This window comes from Spinacia oleracea, chromosome 1, assembly GCF_020520425.1.
Source record: "Spinacia oleracea cultivar Varoflay chromosome 1, BTI_SOV_V1, whole genome shotgun sequence".
Lineage (NCBI taxonomy): Eukaryota > Viridiplantae > Streptophyta > Magnoliopsida > Caryophyllales > Amaranthaceae > Spinacia > Spinacia oleracea.
Genome location: NC_079487.1, coordinates 79,668,640 through 79,682,075, shown reverse-complemented (window position 1 = coordinate 79,682,075; position 13,436 = coordinate 79,668,640). Strand labels below are relative to the sequence as shown.

Here is a 13,436-nt window from a genome sequence, read left to right as displayed (position 1 = left end):
TGAGATGCATGTCCGGTAATCAGCCTAAGGGTGGGTGTTTGTGGCTCCCTTTAGCCGAGTGGTGGTACAACACTCATTTTCACTCTTCAACTCAGCTCACACCCTATGAAGTGGTGTATAATCAACCACCTCCGTTACACCTTCCTTATTTGGCTGGTGAATCTACTATGGCTGCTGTGGATAGAAGTTTACAAAGAAGGGAAGCTATGATCAAGGAGATTAAGATTCAGTTGCTTAAAGCTCAAAACAGAATGAAGACACAAGCTGACCAACACAGGTCAGAAAGATCTCTTCTTGTTGGTGATTGGGTATGGCTAAAATTACAAGCCTATAGACAAGCTTGGGTACAAAGACGCAGCAATAATAAACTTGCTCAGAAAGATTATGGTCCCTTTCAAGTGTTGGCTATAATTGGCAAGGTTGCTTATAAGTTGAAGCTCCCTAGCACTGCTCAAACACATGACGTTTTTCATGTATCCCAGTTGAAAAAGTTTCATGGCATTCTGCCAGTTGCTGCACATATACCAGATTGGTTTCAGGGTCAACATGTTACGGTTGTTTTACAACCAGCAGCTATTTTGGAGAGAAAAGTAGTTAAGTTCCAGAATAAGTCTCAAGTGCAGTACTTGGTGCAGTGGGAAGGGTACTCAGACAGTGAGGCTACTTGGGAAAGTGCTGAAGACTTTGAAAAGTCTTATCCTTCCTTTGTTATTCCTTAAAGACTTGGGATAAGTCTTTTAAGGGGGAAAGCATGATAAAGGTAGGAATAAATACCAAATTGTAAAACAGACTTTTGGAGCCAAAAGTTGTTAGCATCAGAATAACAGAATTCTGTTATTCTGTATTATGTTGTTTTCTCTTTCTGTTGTTGTGAACTGTATAAATACTTGTAATATCTGAGAGGATGATTCATTCATGAATAGAAACACAATCTCTCTCTCTCTCTCTCTCTCTCTCTCTCTCTCTCTCTCTCCCTTATTCTGAACCCTCTCTTTTCTTCTAGATTCTTAATCTCTCTTCTCTTTCAAAGTCTATTTTACTTCTTCTACCTCTGTTCTATCTTAGTAGGATTTGCTATCCTGCATCATAATATGTACACAATGTACATACATAGTATTATATAGGGATAAGGGTATAATGCGCATCCACCCTAATATATATTTTATAACATAATACATACACATACATAGTATTATATAGGGTTAAGGGTATAATGGGCATCCCCCCTAATATATATTTTATAACACTCCCCTTGGATGTCCATTATCCAAAACAATACAATGCCTTATAATGCGCATGAAATGTTGCCTCATTAAAAACCTTACCAGGAAAATCCAATGGGAAAAACCATGGTTAAGGGAAAAAGAGTGCAACGCGCATTTACTCCCCCTAATGACAAAATCACTGAAGATCTTTGAGATGACGCAATCCAATGAGGTGAACTATCTTTTTAAATGTAGCAGTAGGAAGCGCTTAGTAAACAAATCTGCCAAATTTTCACTTGAACGAATCTGCAAGACATTTATATCGCCATTCTTCTGAAGTTCATGAGTGAAAAAGAATTTTGGTGAAATGTGCTTTGTTCTATCACCTTCGATGTATCCTTCCTTGAGCTGTGCAATACATGTTGCATTATCCTCATATAAAATTGTTGGTGCCTCTTTCCCGGAAGATAAACCACTAATCTTCTCTTATATGTTGAATCACAGACCTTAGCCATACACATTCATGACTGGCCTCGTGAATTGCTAAAATCTCAGAATGGTTAGAGGAAGTAGCTGCAATAGTTTGCTTCATAGAACGCCAAGAAATGACAGTACCTCCACATGTGAATATATATCCAGTTTGTGATCGGCCATTATGAGGATCAGATAAATACCTTGCATCTGCAAAACCAAATAAACCTTCTTTTGATAAATTAGGAAAGAACAAACCCATATCTTTCGTACCTTGTAGATAACGAAGTACATGTTTAATCCCATTCCAATGCCTCCGGGTTGGGCATGAGCTAAACCTTGCTAACAAATTCACAGAAAATGATATGTCAGGTCTTGTATGACTAGCAAGATACATCAATGCCCCAATTGCACTTAAGTATGGTACGTCTGGACCAAGAATTTCTTCATAATTTTCCCGAGGACGGAAAGGGTCCTTATCCACATCAAGTGATCGTACAACCATAGGGCTACTCAATGGATGTGCCTGATTCATAGAGAATCTTTTTAGCACCTTTTCTGTATATGTTGTTTGATTCACAAGGATTCCATTCTTTAGGTGCTTAATTTGTAACCCTAAGAAATTTTTTTTCTTTCCAAGATCTTTCATTTCAAATTCTTTCTTTAAACATTCTACTGTTATGGAAATCTCTTCAGGAGTTCCAACAATGTTTAGATCATCAACGTACACTACAATAATAACAAATCCTGGTCCAATTCTCTTTATAAAAATACATGGGCTAATAGGATCATTCTTATAGCCTTCCTTCAACAAGTACTCACTAAGGCGATTATACCACATACACCCTGGTTAATTGTTTCAATCCATAAAGAGATCTATTCAATTTGATAGAGAAATGTTCTCGAGAACTTGATTTTGTTGCTTCTAGCAACTTAAATCCTTCTGGGAGTTTCATATAGATATCATTATCCAGTGGGCCATAGAAATAAGTTGTGACTACATTCATTAAGAGTAAGTCAAGTCCCTCTCTTATTGTCAGACTGATTATATATCTAAAAGTTATTGCATCCACCACAAGAGAATATGTCTCCTCATAATCAATACCAGGTCTTTGTGAGAATCCTTGTGCAACTAATCTTGCTTTATATCTTTAAATATCACCATTTTCATTTTTCTTTCGCACAAAGACCCATTTATGTCCAACTGGCTTTACATCTTTAGGTGTACGGACTACAGGTCCAACTACTTCTCTTTTTGCAAGAGATTTTAATTCTGATTCAAGTGCTTCCTTCCACTTTGGCCAATCACCTTTTTGTCTACATTCTTCAATAGACTTTGGTTCATGATCCTCATCGCCATCCATAACATCTAATTATACATTGCATATAAAAACATCATCGACGTCGATTTGATTTCGGTTCCATGTAATTCCAGACATGATATAATTTGTTGAACTTTCTTCATTATTAGATACCTGAATTTCTTCTTCTATCATGTCTAAAGTCTCTTATGGAGATCCTTTAAAATTGATTGTATCCTCAATTTGACCATCATCAACCATTGCTCCTTTCTTTTTCCGAGGATTTTTATCTTTGGAACCAATTATTCTTCCACGCTTCTGGCGTGCCTTAGATTCATTAGCAACATCATTTTTCTGGGACATCAATCTTAATTGGAGCATTTACAACTAGTATATGTGACTTAGTCACTCTCTTTGGGTCATTAAAAGCCTCTGGCAACTGATTTGCTAAACTTTGTAAATGAATTATCTTCTGAACTTCTAATTCATATTGCTTAGTACGAGGATCAAAATGAGACAATGATAATTCATTCCAACTAATTTCAATATCGCACCTTTCAATATCGCATTTCAATGTTGCACCTTTATTCTTGTTATTTCAACTCCGCACTCTTTACTCACCTTTTTTTTAAGGTGATGTGGTTTTGTACGCACTTTCAATAATTCATTTACTTATTGTGATGTTGCTTTACTTGTTTATTGCTTTCATCACCTCACATGCTAAATCCAACAAAATGCAAAGTTACATCACGCTTAACAAAGATAGTTCTTGGATAAACCTGCCTTAGGTTCCTTCAAATTAACTTTAAAGCGAAGTGGTCACGATACAAGTAGAAATTCTATGTTCTAAACTCAAAGTTCAAACCCACGTAGTGTCATGACTAGGGTTATTCGAAAATGCTTCTTGTCATGTGCTTGAATACAATTTTTAAAGCTCGCGGAATAAGCACTTCGTTCCCTTGCCCGGATCTCACCCATCCGTTTCTAAGATTCAATGCCTTATCCACTAAAGAGTCAATTTTGGTCTTTCCAAACGGGACCCTAAAAATTGTTTGGTGGCGACTCCTTCGAAATCCAAAAACATACAAAGCCTCGTAGGGGAAATACAAGAAAGAAAAGTACGAAAAACCCCCCTACACCTGTTAATGGCCATAATTGTTTTCATTATTGTAAATAAGTGAAAGTCAAGGATTTTCTGGCGAGACAAGGCCAGAAAAAAATTCCCAATCTACCATTGTGCTTTGATTTTGTACTAATTTTAAGGATTTTTTGGTATTTACTACCTTAAAAATACACCAATTTTGTATTTACTACCTTATGAAAATTTTATTTTAAATTACTACCTTTAAGTTCCATTTTTTTTGTATTCACTACCATTTTACAATTTTCCCATTTTAAAATTGAGATATCTCTTTCGTTTCTTAATCATTTTAAGTGATTCAAAGCCCATTCTTCTCATTTATATGTAAGGATTCCATAGGGATCTTACCTTTTAACATTTCGTAAAAGTTTAAACAAATTAAATATTATTTTTAAAATTTTAAAATATTTATGAATTATCAAACGAATTTTTTTGAAATGACATTCTCAATGAAATCCCTATAGAAAAAGGAAAATAATGAACTTCGAATCACTTTAAACGATTAAGAAACGAAAGAGATATCTTAATTTTAAAATGAAAAAACTGTAAAGTGGTAGTAAATAAAAAAATCTGGAAGTTTAAGGTAGTAATTTAAAATAAAAATTTCATAAGGTAGTAAATACAAAAGTGGTGTATTTTAAAGGTAGTAAATACCAAAATTTCCTAATTTTAAGGTATAAGTATATTTTGTAAGGATTATGGGGGTGTTTGGCAATTGACTGTTGGTGGTTGTCCTGTCGGTTGTTTTACTTAGCTGGTTTGACTGGCTGTTGGCATTGGCTTTTCAGTTGGTTGTTTGACTTATAAAGATGTTTGGTAAACTCATTTATTGATGGTTAGCTGTGACTATGTAAAATGAAATTTATCGACATTATGATGTTTTATTATCCATTTATTATATTCTTAGTAATTAATTAATTAACCAAATTAATTAGCTAGTATTTAAATTAATTATTTTAATAAATTATTACATAATTTAATTAATAAATAATAAAATTAGTAATAAAATAAATGAATAATAAAAAATAACTATTACTTACTCTAGTTCAAAGAATCATTAACTTAAATATTTATTAATTAGTATTAATTAAAAATTATGAGTTATTAATTAATCATTGTTAATGCATGGTTAATCATTGATTACTCTTTATTAATTATTGAATAAATTGTTAAATAATTTAATTAGGCAGCTCTCAGTCTTTTTGATATATGTATGGTACAATATGCGTGTAATGCGAGTTCATCTTCTTCTTGCAGGTATTCCCAAAGATAAAAGATACCATCCAGGTATAATGATCCCGTCCTTAATAACGCTTTTTTTTTGTATGTTGATCAAATAAATTTTTTGTTCTATACATGTGATTGCGCAAGTGACTGGTTAGCTTGTCTTAAATCCTTCTTTCACAAATATTTTGAAGGGTGGAATTATGTTGTTTATAAGTTCCTACTTTGAATTTGTCCGCATCAGGAATTTCTTAAAGTCGCAAAATGCATCTTTCTGCCTGTTGTGCGAGTAAGTTCTATATATTTGTCTATATCATACAACTGTCTTCATATGTCAATTACATGATACCGATATGCATTGAGAGTTTTGTTAACAATATTTTTGAGTGGTGGTTAGGTATACAAAACAAAGTGATATATCTCGTGCAAGAAAATGGTTCATCAAGGGGGAGCGAAAGATCATGCTCTACACTGAGAGAGCTCACTTTTACAATCGCTACAAGGTAGTTTTTGTTGGGATTGATTGCGCAATACTGGATTTTCCAGGATACACTTTTAAAACGATCTTTACCACCTGCTCAAATTGCCGCAAGAAAACACTAAGAAAAGGGACAGAAGATAATAGGAGGCTCATATACATTGTTTTCTGTATGGTGTCCAAAAAGGTTTTTTATGCAAAAGTTTCCTTAGTTTTCCCATACTAAATTCACTGTTGAACCTTTGTTAGGTAGATCTGTGGCATCCAGAATCTAATTATTTATTCTCTACCTAAGAGGAAAGAATTTTACCCTGAGGTCAGTATATCTTATATCTTCAATTCACTTGAGTTTTCTTCCTTTTGTTTCCTTTCGATTTTAGGGGTTACGTTACGGATAAACTGTGGTTTGTATATTATGTCCTTATTACCCCAATCCTCAACTAAGAAACGAAAGTCCATCATGGTTTTTATCTGGTATGTCTTTTAGGTTCTCAATATGCTTGAAGGATCTCGTGACATGACTTCTACTGTACTCTTTTCGAGATTTGATCAGCTGAGGGTAAGCATCTTGCCGCATCCTTGTAGCCATATTATGCAGATGACTTTACTTTTATGCCTCATCCAACATTATATGTCGTGGGTATGCAATGATAAGTTAGTGTGTGAAATGTTCACTCCTGTTGTATGGATGTGTTCAGCAATTTTCAGATTGTTGAGTAACATATCCGTTCACTTGACTAGCTTTTAATCATTTGTATATTACTGTTCATTCAGAATGCCAATGCAAAATTACTTCTCAGTTTTTACTTTAGAGTACCAATACAATACATATCGATTTTGTAATATGTTCATAATCTTAAAAGACATTTATTGAAAATAAAGGAAGATATAAGTTTTTAAAGGCAGTTTCACGGTGGATTGGCTTTTATTAACAGAAGAATCTTTAGCTATGGATCCTTTGTTTTTAGTGATCTTTGTTGGCTCATAGTATGTATATTTTTTGGCCTAGTAATCTATATCTATATTTTCCATGTGGACTTGTGGCATCCCTCTCATGCACATATTTCATATCTTTGTTGCATTCTTCTCCCACGTTTTACATTTATTAAAATTCAAGTTTTCTTCCATTCACCAAGTTTGAATTCATAACCGCAAGTTTGAGAAGTTTCACTTTACAAGAAGATTTTAATCAACAATGTTCCACAAGGTCTAATTCATTTGAGCAAATCTGACACGATTTATAAAATGACCCCTCTATACATAGTATCTGGCAATTTTTAGTATACGACTAAGACTTTTTTTGTGTTCATTTAGTCATTTTCCTTCTAAATGAGCAAAAAACAAAAAAATTGCCTCCCTGCATGCATGAGCCCATATTTTTCTAATCAAACCTTTGGTTTTAAAAGGCCACCAAGGCTAAAAGTCCTTGGAGCCTAGTCACAAGGCGAAGGCGCACGCCCAAAATAGTATTACTAGTTGTCGCAAAGGGGTAAACTAGTAATTATAGTAAAATTAAAAGGCTTTTTGGGGAACAAAAAACCAACAAAAAGGACTAAGGAAGGTTCACGTAACTTTTTAGTCAATGACTATTCGTTTAGATTCTTTAAAGAAGTGCACCACTTCATACATAAACAGTTACTTCAAAAAAAAAAAAGGAGTTTGCATGACCAGCTGCTGAAAGAGAAGGAAAAAATGAAAAAATTGGGGGTTTTCTCTGTCCTCTATTCAATACAGTAAACTCTAATTGTTAGGATGCCATTAAAGTCATGTGGTTCTGGATTTTTTCAAAAAAATAAAAATATTTCTTGTAAAAAATTGGAGTCTTATACCATAAGTTGCATTGTGCCTTGAGCTTGGGGAAAGGTGCAGAGGTGTGCGCCTTTTGGAGGATGTCAGACATTGATCGCCTTGAGCCTAGGCGCGCTTTTTTATGCTTACTAGTCGCGACTTTATAAGGCTACACACTAATATTCTTGTTCTTAATTCTATTGCTGCTGCCTGTTCATAATCTGATTTTATTTTATGTATTTTATTTCTTAGCTCGAGAGGATTGTTGGAAGCGCTGCAGCAAAGAAGATGACATCATCGGAGAAGGGCCTCTTTATCTTTAAATGATAGAATTTTGCTTGCTTGTTTTATGAACTAATAGCTATTGAGTTGCGTAATCGTATCTAGAAAATCTGTACTCGTGGAGTTTTGGTGCATTAAATTTTGATAGGAGAATGAAATATTTTAATCAAAGAAAAGTTTGGTGAACGTGAAAGGTTTTTTTTTCCTCTCCTTTTCTGGGTTGTATCTGTATGTTCGAGCTCTCAGTGGATTATCTGGTCATCGCAAAAGATCTTCATGAAAGGGGGATTGTGTGCCAATACTTTGTTGTTTGAGAGCGATAATTGGGGTGCATTCTGTTACCTTGTTTCCTGTTGAGTGTAGACACATCTCGATTTATATTTTTCTACACCAACACATATATACTCTTATCTATACATAATACGAGTACTCGCCCCCTGCTTGCATTTATCATCTTATGCAAACAGATTCTGATAATCGCAAGTTAACCACACATTGAAATGCATTTGAGAGAACTTTGTGCTACGCTTAGCTTTGTTATAAAAATAATTGCGATCTCAGGTTCAATCAGATTTCAAACAGCCAAATTCCATACTAGTAGCTCATTCCTGCTGTCTTGTGGATGCTTTACCCTCAATCAGTCTCTTGAGCATCTTGTAATGTATTCAACTTATGTTTCAATTATTAACCTTCACACCAAACATTTCAGAAAAAATTAGTTCCGCATTCAATTTAGCAAAAATAAGTTTCTTTTAGGAATTTAATTAACACACAAATAAATTATTTTTAGCAAAATAAGTCCAGAAAGTTTAGAAAATTCTAGATCAAACTTAGTTTTAGTCAAATTTAGGTGAACCAAACATATCTTTAACCTCTTTATTTCTTATGGTCGTGAATCACTTAAGTTCGCTAGTTTACGAGATGAATTCTATAAAATTTGAGTTTGAGCTCAAATACAAATAATTAATGAGCCTAACTCAAGTTTTATAGAGTTCTTCTCATAAACTCACAAACTTAATCAATTATTTTCATCGAATTTTAAAATCCATAGACTTCAAGAGAAAATTAATCATTTCAATTATATTCCCTCATGCTTCCTCTACTATGGTGTGTATTAGTGTCTATGCACGCGATGTGTCTATGACGTTTTTATATTTTAAACTAGTCACTGGTTCGGACGATGTCTGGAATGTTGCATATAATATGAGTTTATTTTTTCCAATTCAAATTCACTAATGAATTTGATTATATATAGTTTGAATAAAATTGGATGACAAACAATCGGTGAACTAAATCTTTAAGTAGTTTACGTGATTTGTGTAAAACTCTATTTTCTTTGTATACCAGTTCACTTATTACTTATAAGAACTTTTTAAGTTACACTTGTATAATGAGTTAAAAATTTGATATACATTTAGGAGGAAAAAAAACACAATTGATTAACCACAAAAAAAAAAGCACAACATTTATTATTCCTATTATTTTCTCTTTCTCATAGTTTTATGTATGATTATTTTGAAGAACTTTTATACGATCAAAACTCTTCTAACTCAAGTAGTAATTGCATGTTCAAAGTCCAAAGCAATTGGAGTCCAAGCAAAAAGATCCTTACCTAGAAGGTGTAATCCCCCGTAAATTTAGAAACATTATTTATATATTTTAACGTATAGTTAATGATATTTAAATAAGAATTTACGGATTTTAGAAATAAATACATAATTAACGTATATTTATTTTATTATTTTGAAATTTTTTAATGATTAATGAAATCAAAATTAATTTTAGAATTTTACGTTGAAAAGAAATCGAATTACGAAAACCGATTGAATTTAGAAAACGATCCTAATCGATTTTGGATTGAAATCCTAAAACTAAATCCTGATTCTAGCCCATTTTGCAAAGCCCAAACAATAAAACCCAAAACACAATCCTCCCTCCCCTTTTCTATTTCACGTGAAACAAAAGAATTCAGCAAACCCTCCCTTCACTATTCACGTAACAAGGAACAAGGAACCCTCAAAACTTTGCCTCCCTCACTCTTCGACGCTGCCCCTTGCTGCTGCCCAGCCGTCGCCGCCACAACCACCGGCGAGCCTTACCGCCGGTAACTCCCTCCTCCCTTTCGTTCTCCTTTCTCTTCTCTCTCTTTGCTTCGTTCTTTCTCCTTAAGCACTGCCATTGAATTGCAGCAACCACCGCAAGTTGTCGTCGCCGCCACCCCCAGCCGGCACGTCACCAATTTCTCTCACTCACCGTCGCCAGTAACTTCTCTCCTTCCTCTTCTCCTTTTCTTTCTCTTTCGTCTGCGTTCCTCCCTTCGTTTAGCCCTCCTTAATTGTAGTTGTTTTTTTTTGTCAGCCACCACCGCAAGCACCGCGACCCTGTAATCCCCCGTATATTTATAAAGTTTATTAATATAGTTTTACGTATAATTAATTATATTTAAATTATACTAGTCTTTGGGCCCGCTCAAAGAACGGGCTTGTTATATGTGGGTTTTTCTTGATTTGTTCTATGGGTTGTTCATTTTTGTTGTTAGTTTGTTTCTCCGTAGATGGTTCATTCTCGTGAGAACGGTTTTGTTGGTTTGTTGATATGTTGTTTGGAGTTTGTTTTTTTATTGTTTTTGTTTTTGGTGTTGTTGTGGGGTTTGTTTAATCTTTTTGTTTGCCTTTGGTGTTGTGTTTCATTATGCGATTAGAAAGCGTATTGTATTCAAAGGTTGTGGTTTAGGTGTTTGTCAGGCTACTATTATTTTGTGTTTTTAATTTTTTCGTCATTAGTACATGGATAGTGTAATGCAATAGACAGATTTAAAATTTCCTTATGATAGTACAATTTGTATGGCTAACAGAATTGACGCCGGACTTATTTTATGAAGGCAACTAATCAACCAACTACAACAAATAATTCTCTAGAAATCAGGAGTAGTTGTATTAAGTCCATGATTATCCTGACATTGGTTGTTGTAAGAAGTGTAGTTGTTCTAGTTAGACGAAATATGTTTTTATTTGTGTTTGTCCTTTTTCCTTTGGGTCATTATTCATGTTTTTGGTCCGTCGTCCGTGAGCTTGATTGGTTCTTGGTTTGTAGTTGGGGTTGTGCTTGTTGTAGCTATCTCCTTTGTTGTTGTAGTGTTCCTGTTTTTTTTAGTAACATGTTAGTAAAACATTATATGAATATTTCCTACATGTATACAAATAAGTTTGGATTTGTTGTGATAAGCTCCTTACCCAATCATTTTGGCTTTCTTGTTTGGCTCGCCTTCCTTTTTTATTTGTTTTAGGACCTCCTTCCCTTGTCGTTTTGCAACTATTTTGTCATCCGTTTCCACATGGAAGATCTTAATAGCAGTTAGCTCTTGAATGTATCCCTTGGTGTTAACTTTGAGCTTGAGTGTACATTTTTTCCCGATGCATTGTTGTAGCTCTTTTGAGACCTTTTCCGCTCCCTTTTCCTGTTTTTGCATTGTAGTTATTGTTTTGTTCATTTTAGTTTGGTAGGCAGTGAGTTTTGGTTAGTTGAGTTGAGTTACCTGCTCATAAATCTTCATCATTGATGTTATTGGTTTGCCAATTAGATTCTCCACGTCTTTGTCAAAAATCCCCACAGTCATTGTTGCGTTCCCGTCATCAATTGTCGCAATTAATCGGTACCTATAATAATTGAAATGTGTTATTTTGATTTGATTGTGGTACAATATAGCAAAATGGCATTGTGTTTGTATACTCCACCTATCGATGGGGAATTCTGGGACTACTTGACATTTGTTGCAGTATTGGTTCTCATCCACCCTTGATTTGCAATTGTTACATGAAGTGTACATCCAGCCACACTCTTCGTCATGGATGAATGAAATTTTTGCCACGCAAGTGTAAGTGGTTTTCAAATCCTGCATGTGTAAATTGATTATTCAATTTTGTTTGGTGTTTTTTTTCAAATCCTGCATGTTGTTTTGCGTAGTGAAGTTAAGTTATGGTGGTTTTTTTTTCCCGTTTTGTGAGTTTTTGTAATGTAGTAAGAAGGTTCGTACCTCATTTTCTTCTCTCTCCATGTATAGTTGTTGTAGTTCTGTTATTGTTTTTCGGTTCTTGGTCATCGCCTCCTCTAAGCTCTCTGGCTGGGTGACCTGTATTCGACCTATTTCTTGTAGCGGGACATCTACCATGCTTTTTAAAAGGGTACAAGTGATAATTAGTAACGTGAGTAGTTTTTGTTGTTTTTCTATTGCGTAGTGTTTAAGGTATCTTACTCTCTCTTGAAATGTTCCACTTCTAGGATGTTTAGATTGATGTAGATCTTAGTTCCTCCTGTGGAATTGAGTTGATAGTTCCCTGCAACAACATGTTTAGCTATGAGTACATGTTTGAATTAGATGTTGTCATATGTTTGTCTAGGGGTTTACCTTTGAACATTGTTAAGCGTGTAGCTGTGATTATTACTATCTGTGGTTGTGCTCCATTGTCTGGTATGTCATCTGGGACCAGATCAGCTTGGGGTCCCCACAACGTTACCGCAATACTGTTTTTCCTGTAGCAAGGCATTGCATATATTGTAAAGGCATTGCATATATTGTTATTATGTTTGTTGTGTATGTATGCTTCCTCTGTTTAGTCCTTACCTTTCATCTTGCATGTGGATCGTTCGGCGATGATCTGATGTGTGGATTTTGTTCTCTACTCCAATAAGTTGTCCAATTAATTCTGCATCAGTGGTAGGAAGTTAATCAAAGAAGCTGTTGGTTTCTGTTTTTTTTTTTCATTTAATGTTGTTGTTTTTTTGTTTGCGCGGCTTAACTGTGTGTTGGTGAAATATATTGTCTGAATCCCAAAATATTCATATTAGTAAATAAAAATTTATATTAGTTACTACTATTATTGTTCGTACTTTAACCCTTGAAAGCATGCACCCATTGGGAGTTATCTAACTCTAGTGAATTGACTTAGTAAGCCACCAAATCGACTTAGGTAAGTTTGGGTGTTTTGATATTACCTGTGAGTATGTCAACTTTATTGTTTAGCTAGTTGGTCGATGGGACACAAGTTGAATTTGTGAAACGGGATTGCGGCAACAGTTTCTTCTTCTAATGTTACCGAGGTGAATGAATTGAACCATGTGATGTAGTCATTCTCTACTTGTAGTCGTGATCGGGTGTTTTTTCCAACACTGAAATGAGTGAGAGTATATATCTTTCCTTCTGTTACCTTCTCCTTGAAGTGATTGATTAATGCCTTCTTTATCAATGCTTGTATTTGTGTACCCTACAACTTTCATGTGTTAGTTTTTATTTTTGTTAAAGAAAAGCTAATTTAGTCAGTTATGTACCTGTTCGTCGAGGAGCACCATGTCTATGGTATCGGGGTTTGGATTTGTTGGTTGGTATCGCACTTCCCACATGCGGGTTATTCGTGCAGTTATTCTCCGGTCTCTTTTTGTTGTATCCAATTCAGCAATGTAGTTCTTTGCGGCCTCCATATCCTACAACATCATTGTTTGATAGTATTACATTATAATTGTACATTGTAGTAAATGGAGTAGTGTAGTTG

The 13,436-nt window shown here is 34.6% G+C and overlaps 1 protein-coding gene and 1 long non-coding RNA gene across 2 annotated transcripts; one reads left to right on the top strand and one right to left on the bottom strand.

The window, feature by feature from the left end:
- The first annotated feature begins 6,071 nt into the window (after nucleotides 1-6,071).
- Nucleotides 6,072-7,970, top strand: LOC110779748 (uncharacterized). Its single transcript, XR_002531214.2, has 3 exons — nucleotides 6,072-6,136; nucleotides 6,308-6,379; nucleotides 7,861-7,970. It is a non-coding gene; the product is annotated as an uncharacterized lncRNA (long non-coding RNA).
- A 3,149-nt stretch (nucleotides 7,971-11,119) lies between these two features.
- On the bottom strand, nucleotides 11,120-13,164 carry LOC130465464 (uncharacterized). Its single transcript, XM_056834233.1, has 7 exons — nucleotides 13,095-13,164; nucleotides 12,512-12,593; nucleotides 12,296-12,420; nucleotides 12,143-12,224; nucleotides 11,924-12,059; nucleotides 11,426-11,782; nucleotides 11,120-11,347 (listed from the first exon to the last, which is right to left on the bottom strand). Exons 1-7 carry the CDS (start codon nucleotides 13,162-13,164, stop codon nucleotides 11,120-11,122), a joined length of 1,080 nt encoding a protein of 359 aa, XP_056690211.1.
- Between the last annotated feature and the right edge of the window lie 272 nt (nucleotides 13,165-13,436).

Excerpts from the sequence above, each read along its gene's own strand:
- LOC130465464 (XM_056834233.1), bottom strand. The coding sequence starts at position 13,164 with ATGAAAGTTGTAGGGTACACAAATACAAGCATTGATAAAGAAGGCATT. Across the intron at positions 12,060-12,142 it reads GTGGAACATTTCAAGAGAGA|CATGGTAGATGTCCCGCTAC; the intron begins GTAAGATACCTT and ends CCTTTTAAAAAG. Across the intron at positions 11,783-11,923 it reads TGGAGAGAGAAGAAAATGAG|GATTTGAAAACCACTTACAC; the intron begins GTACGAACCTTC and ends TTACACATGCAG.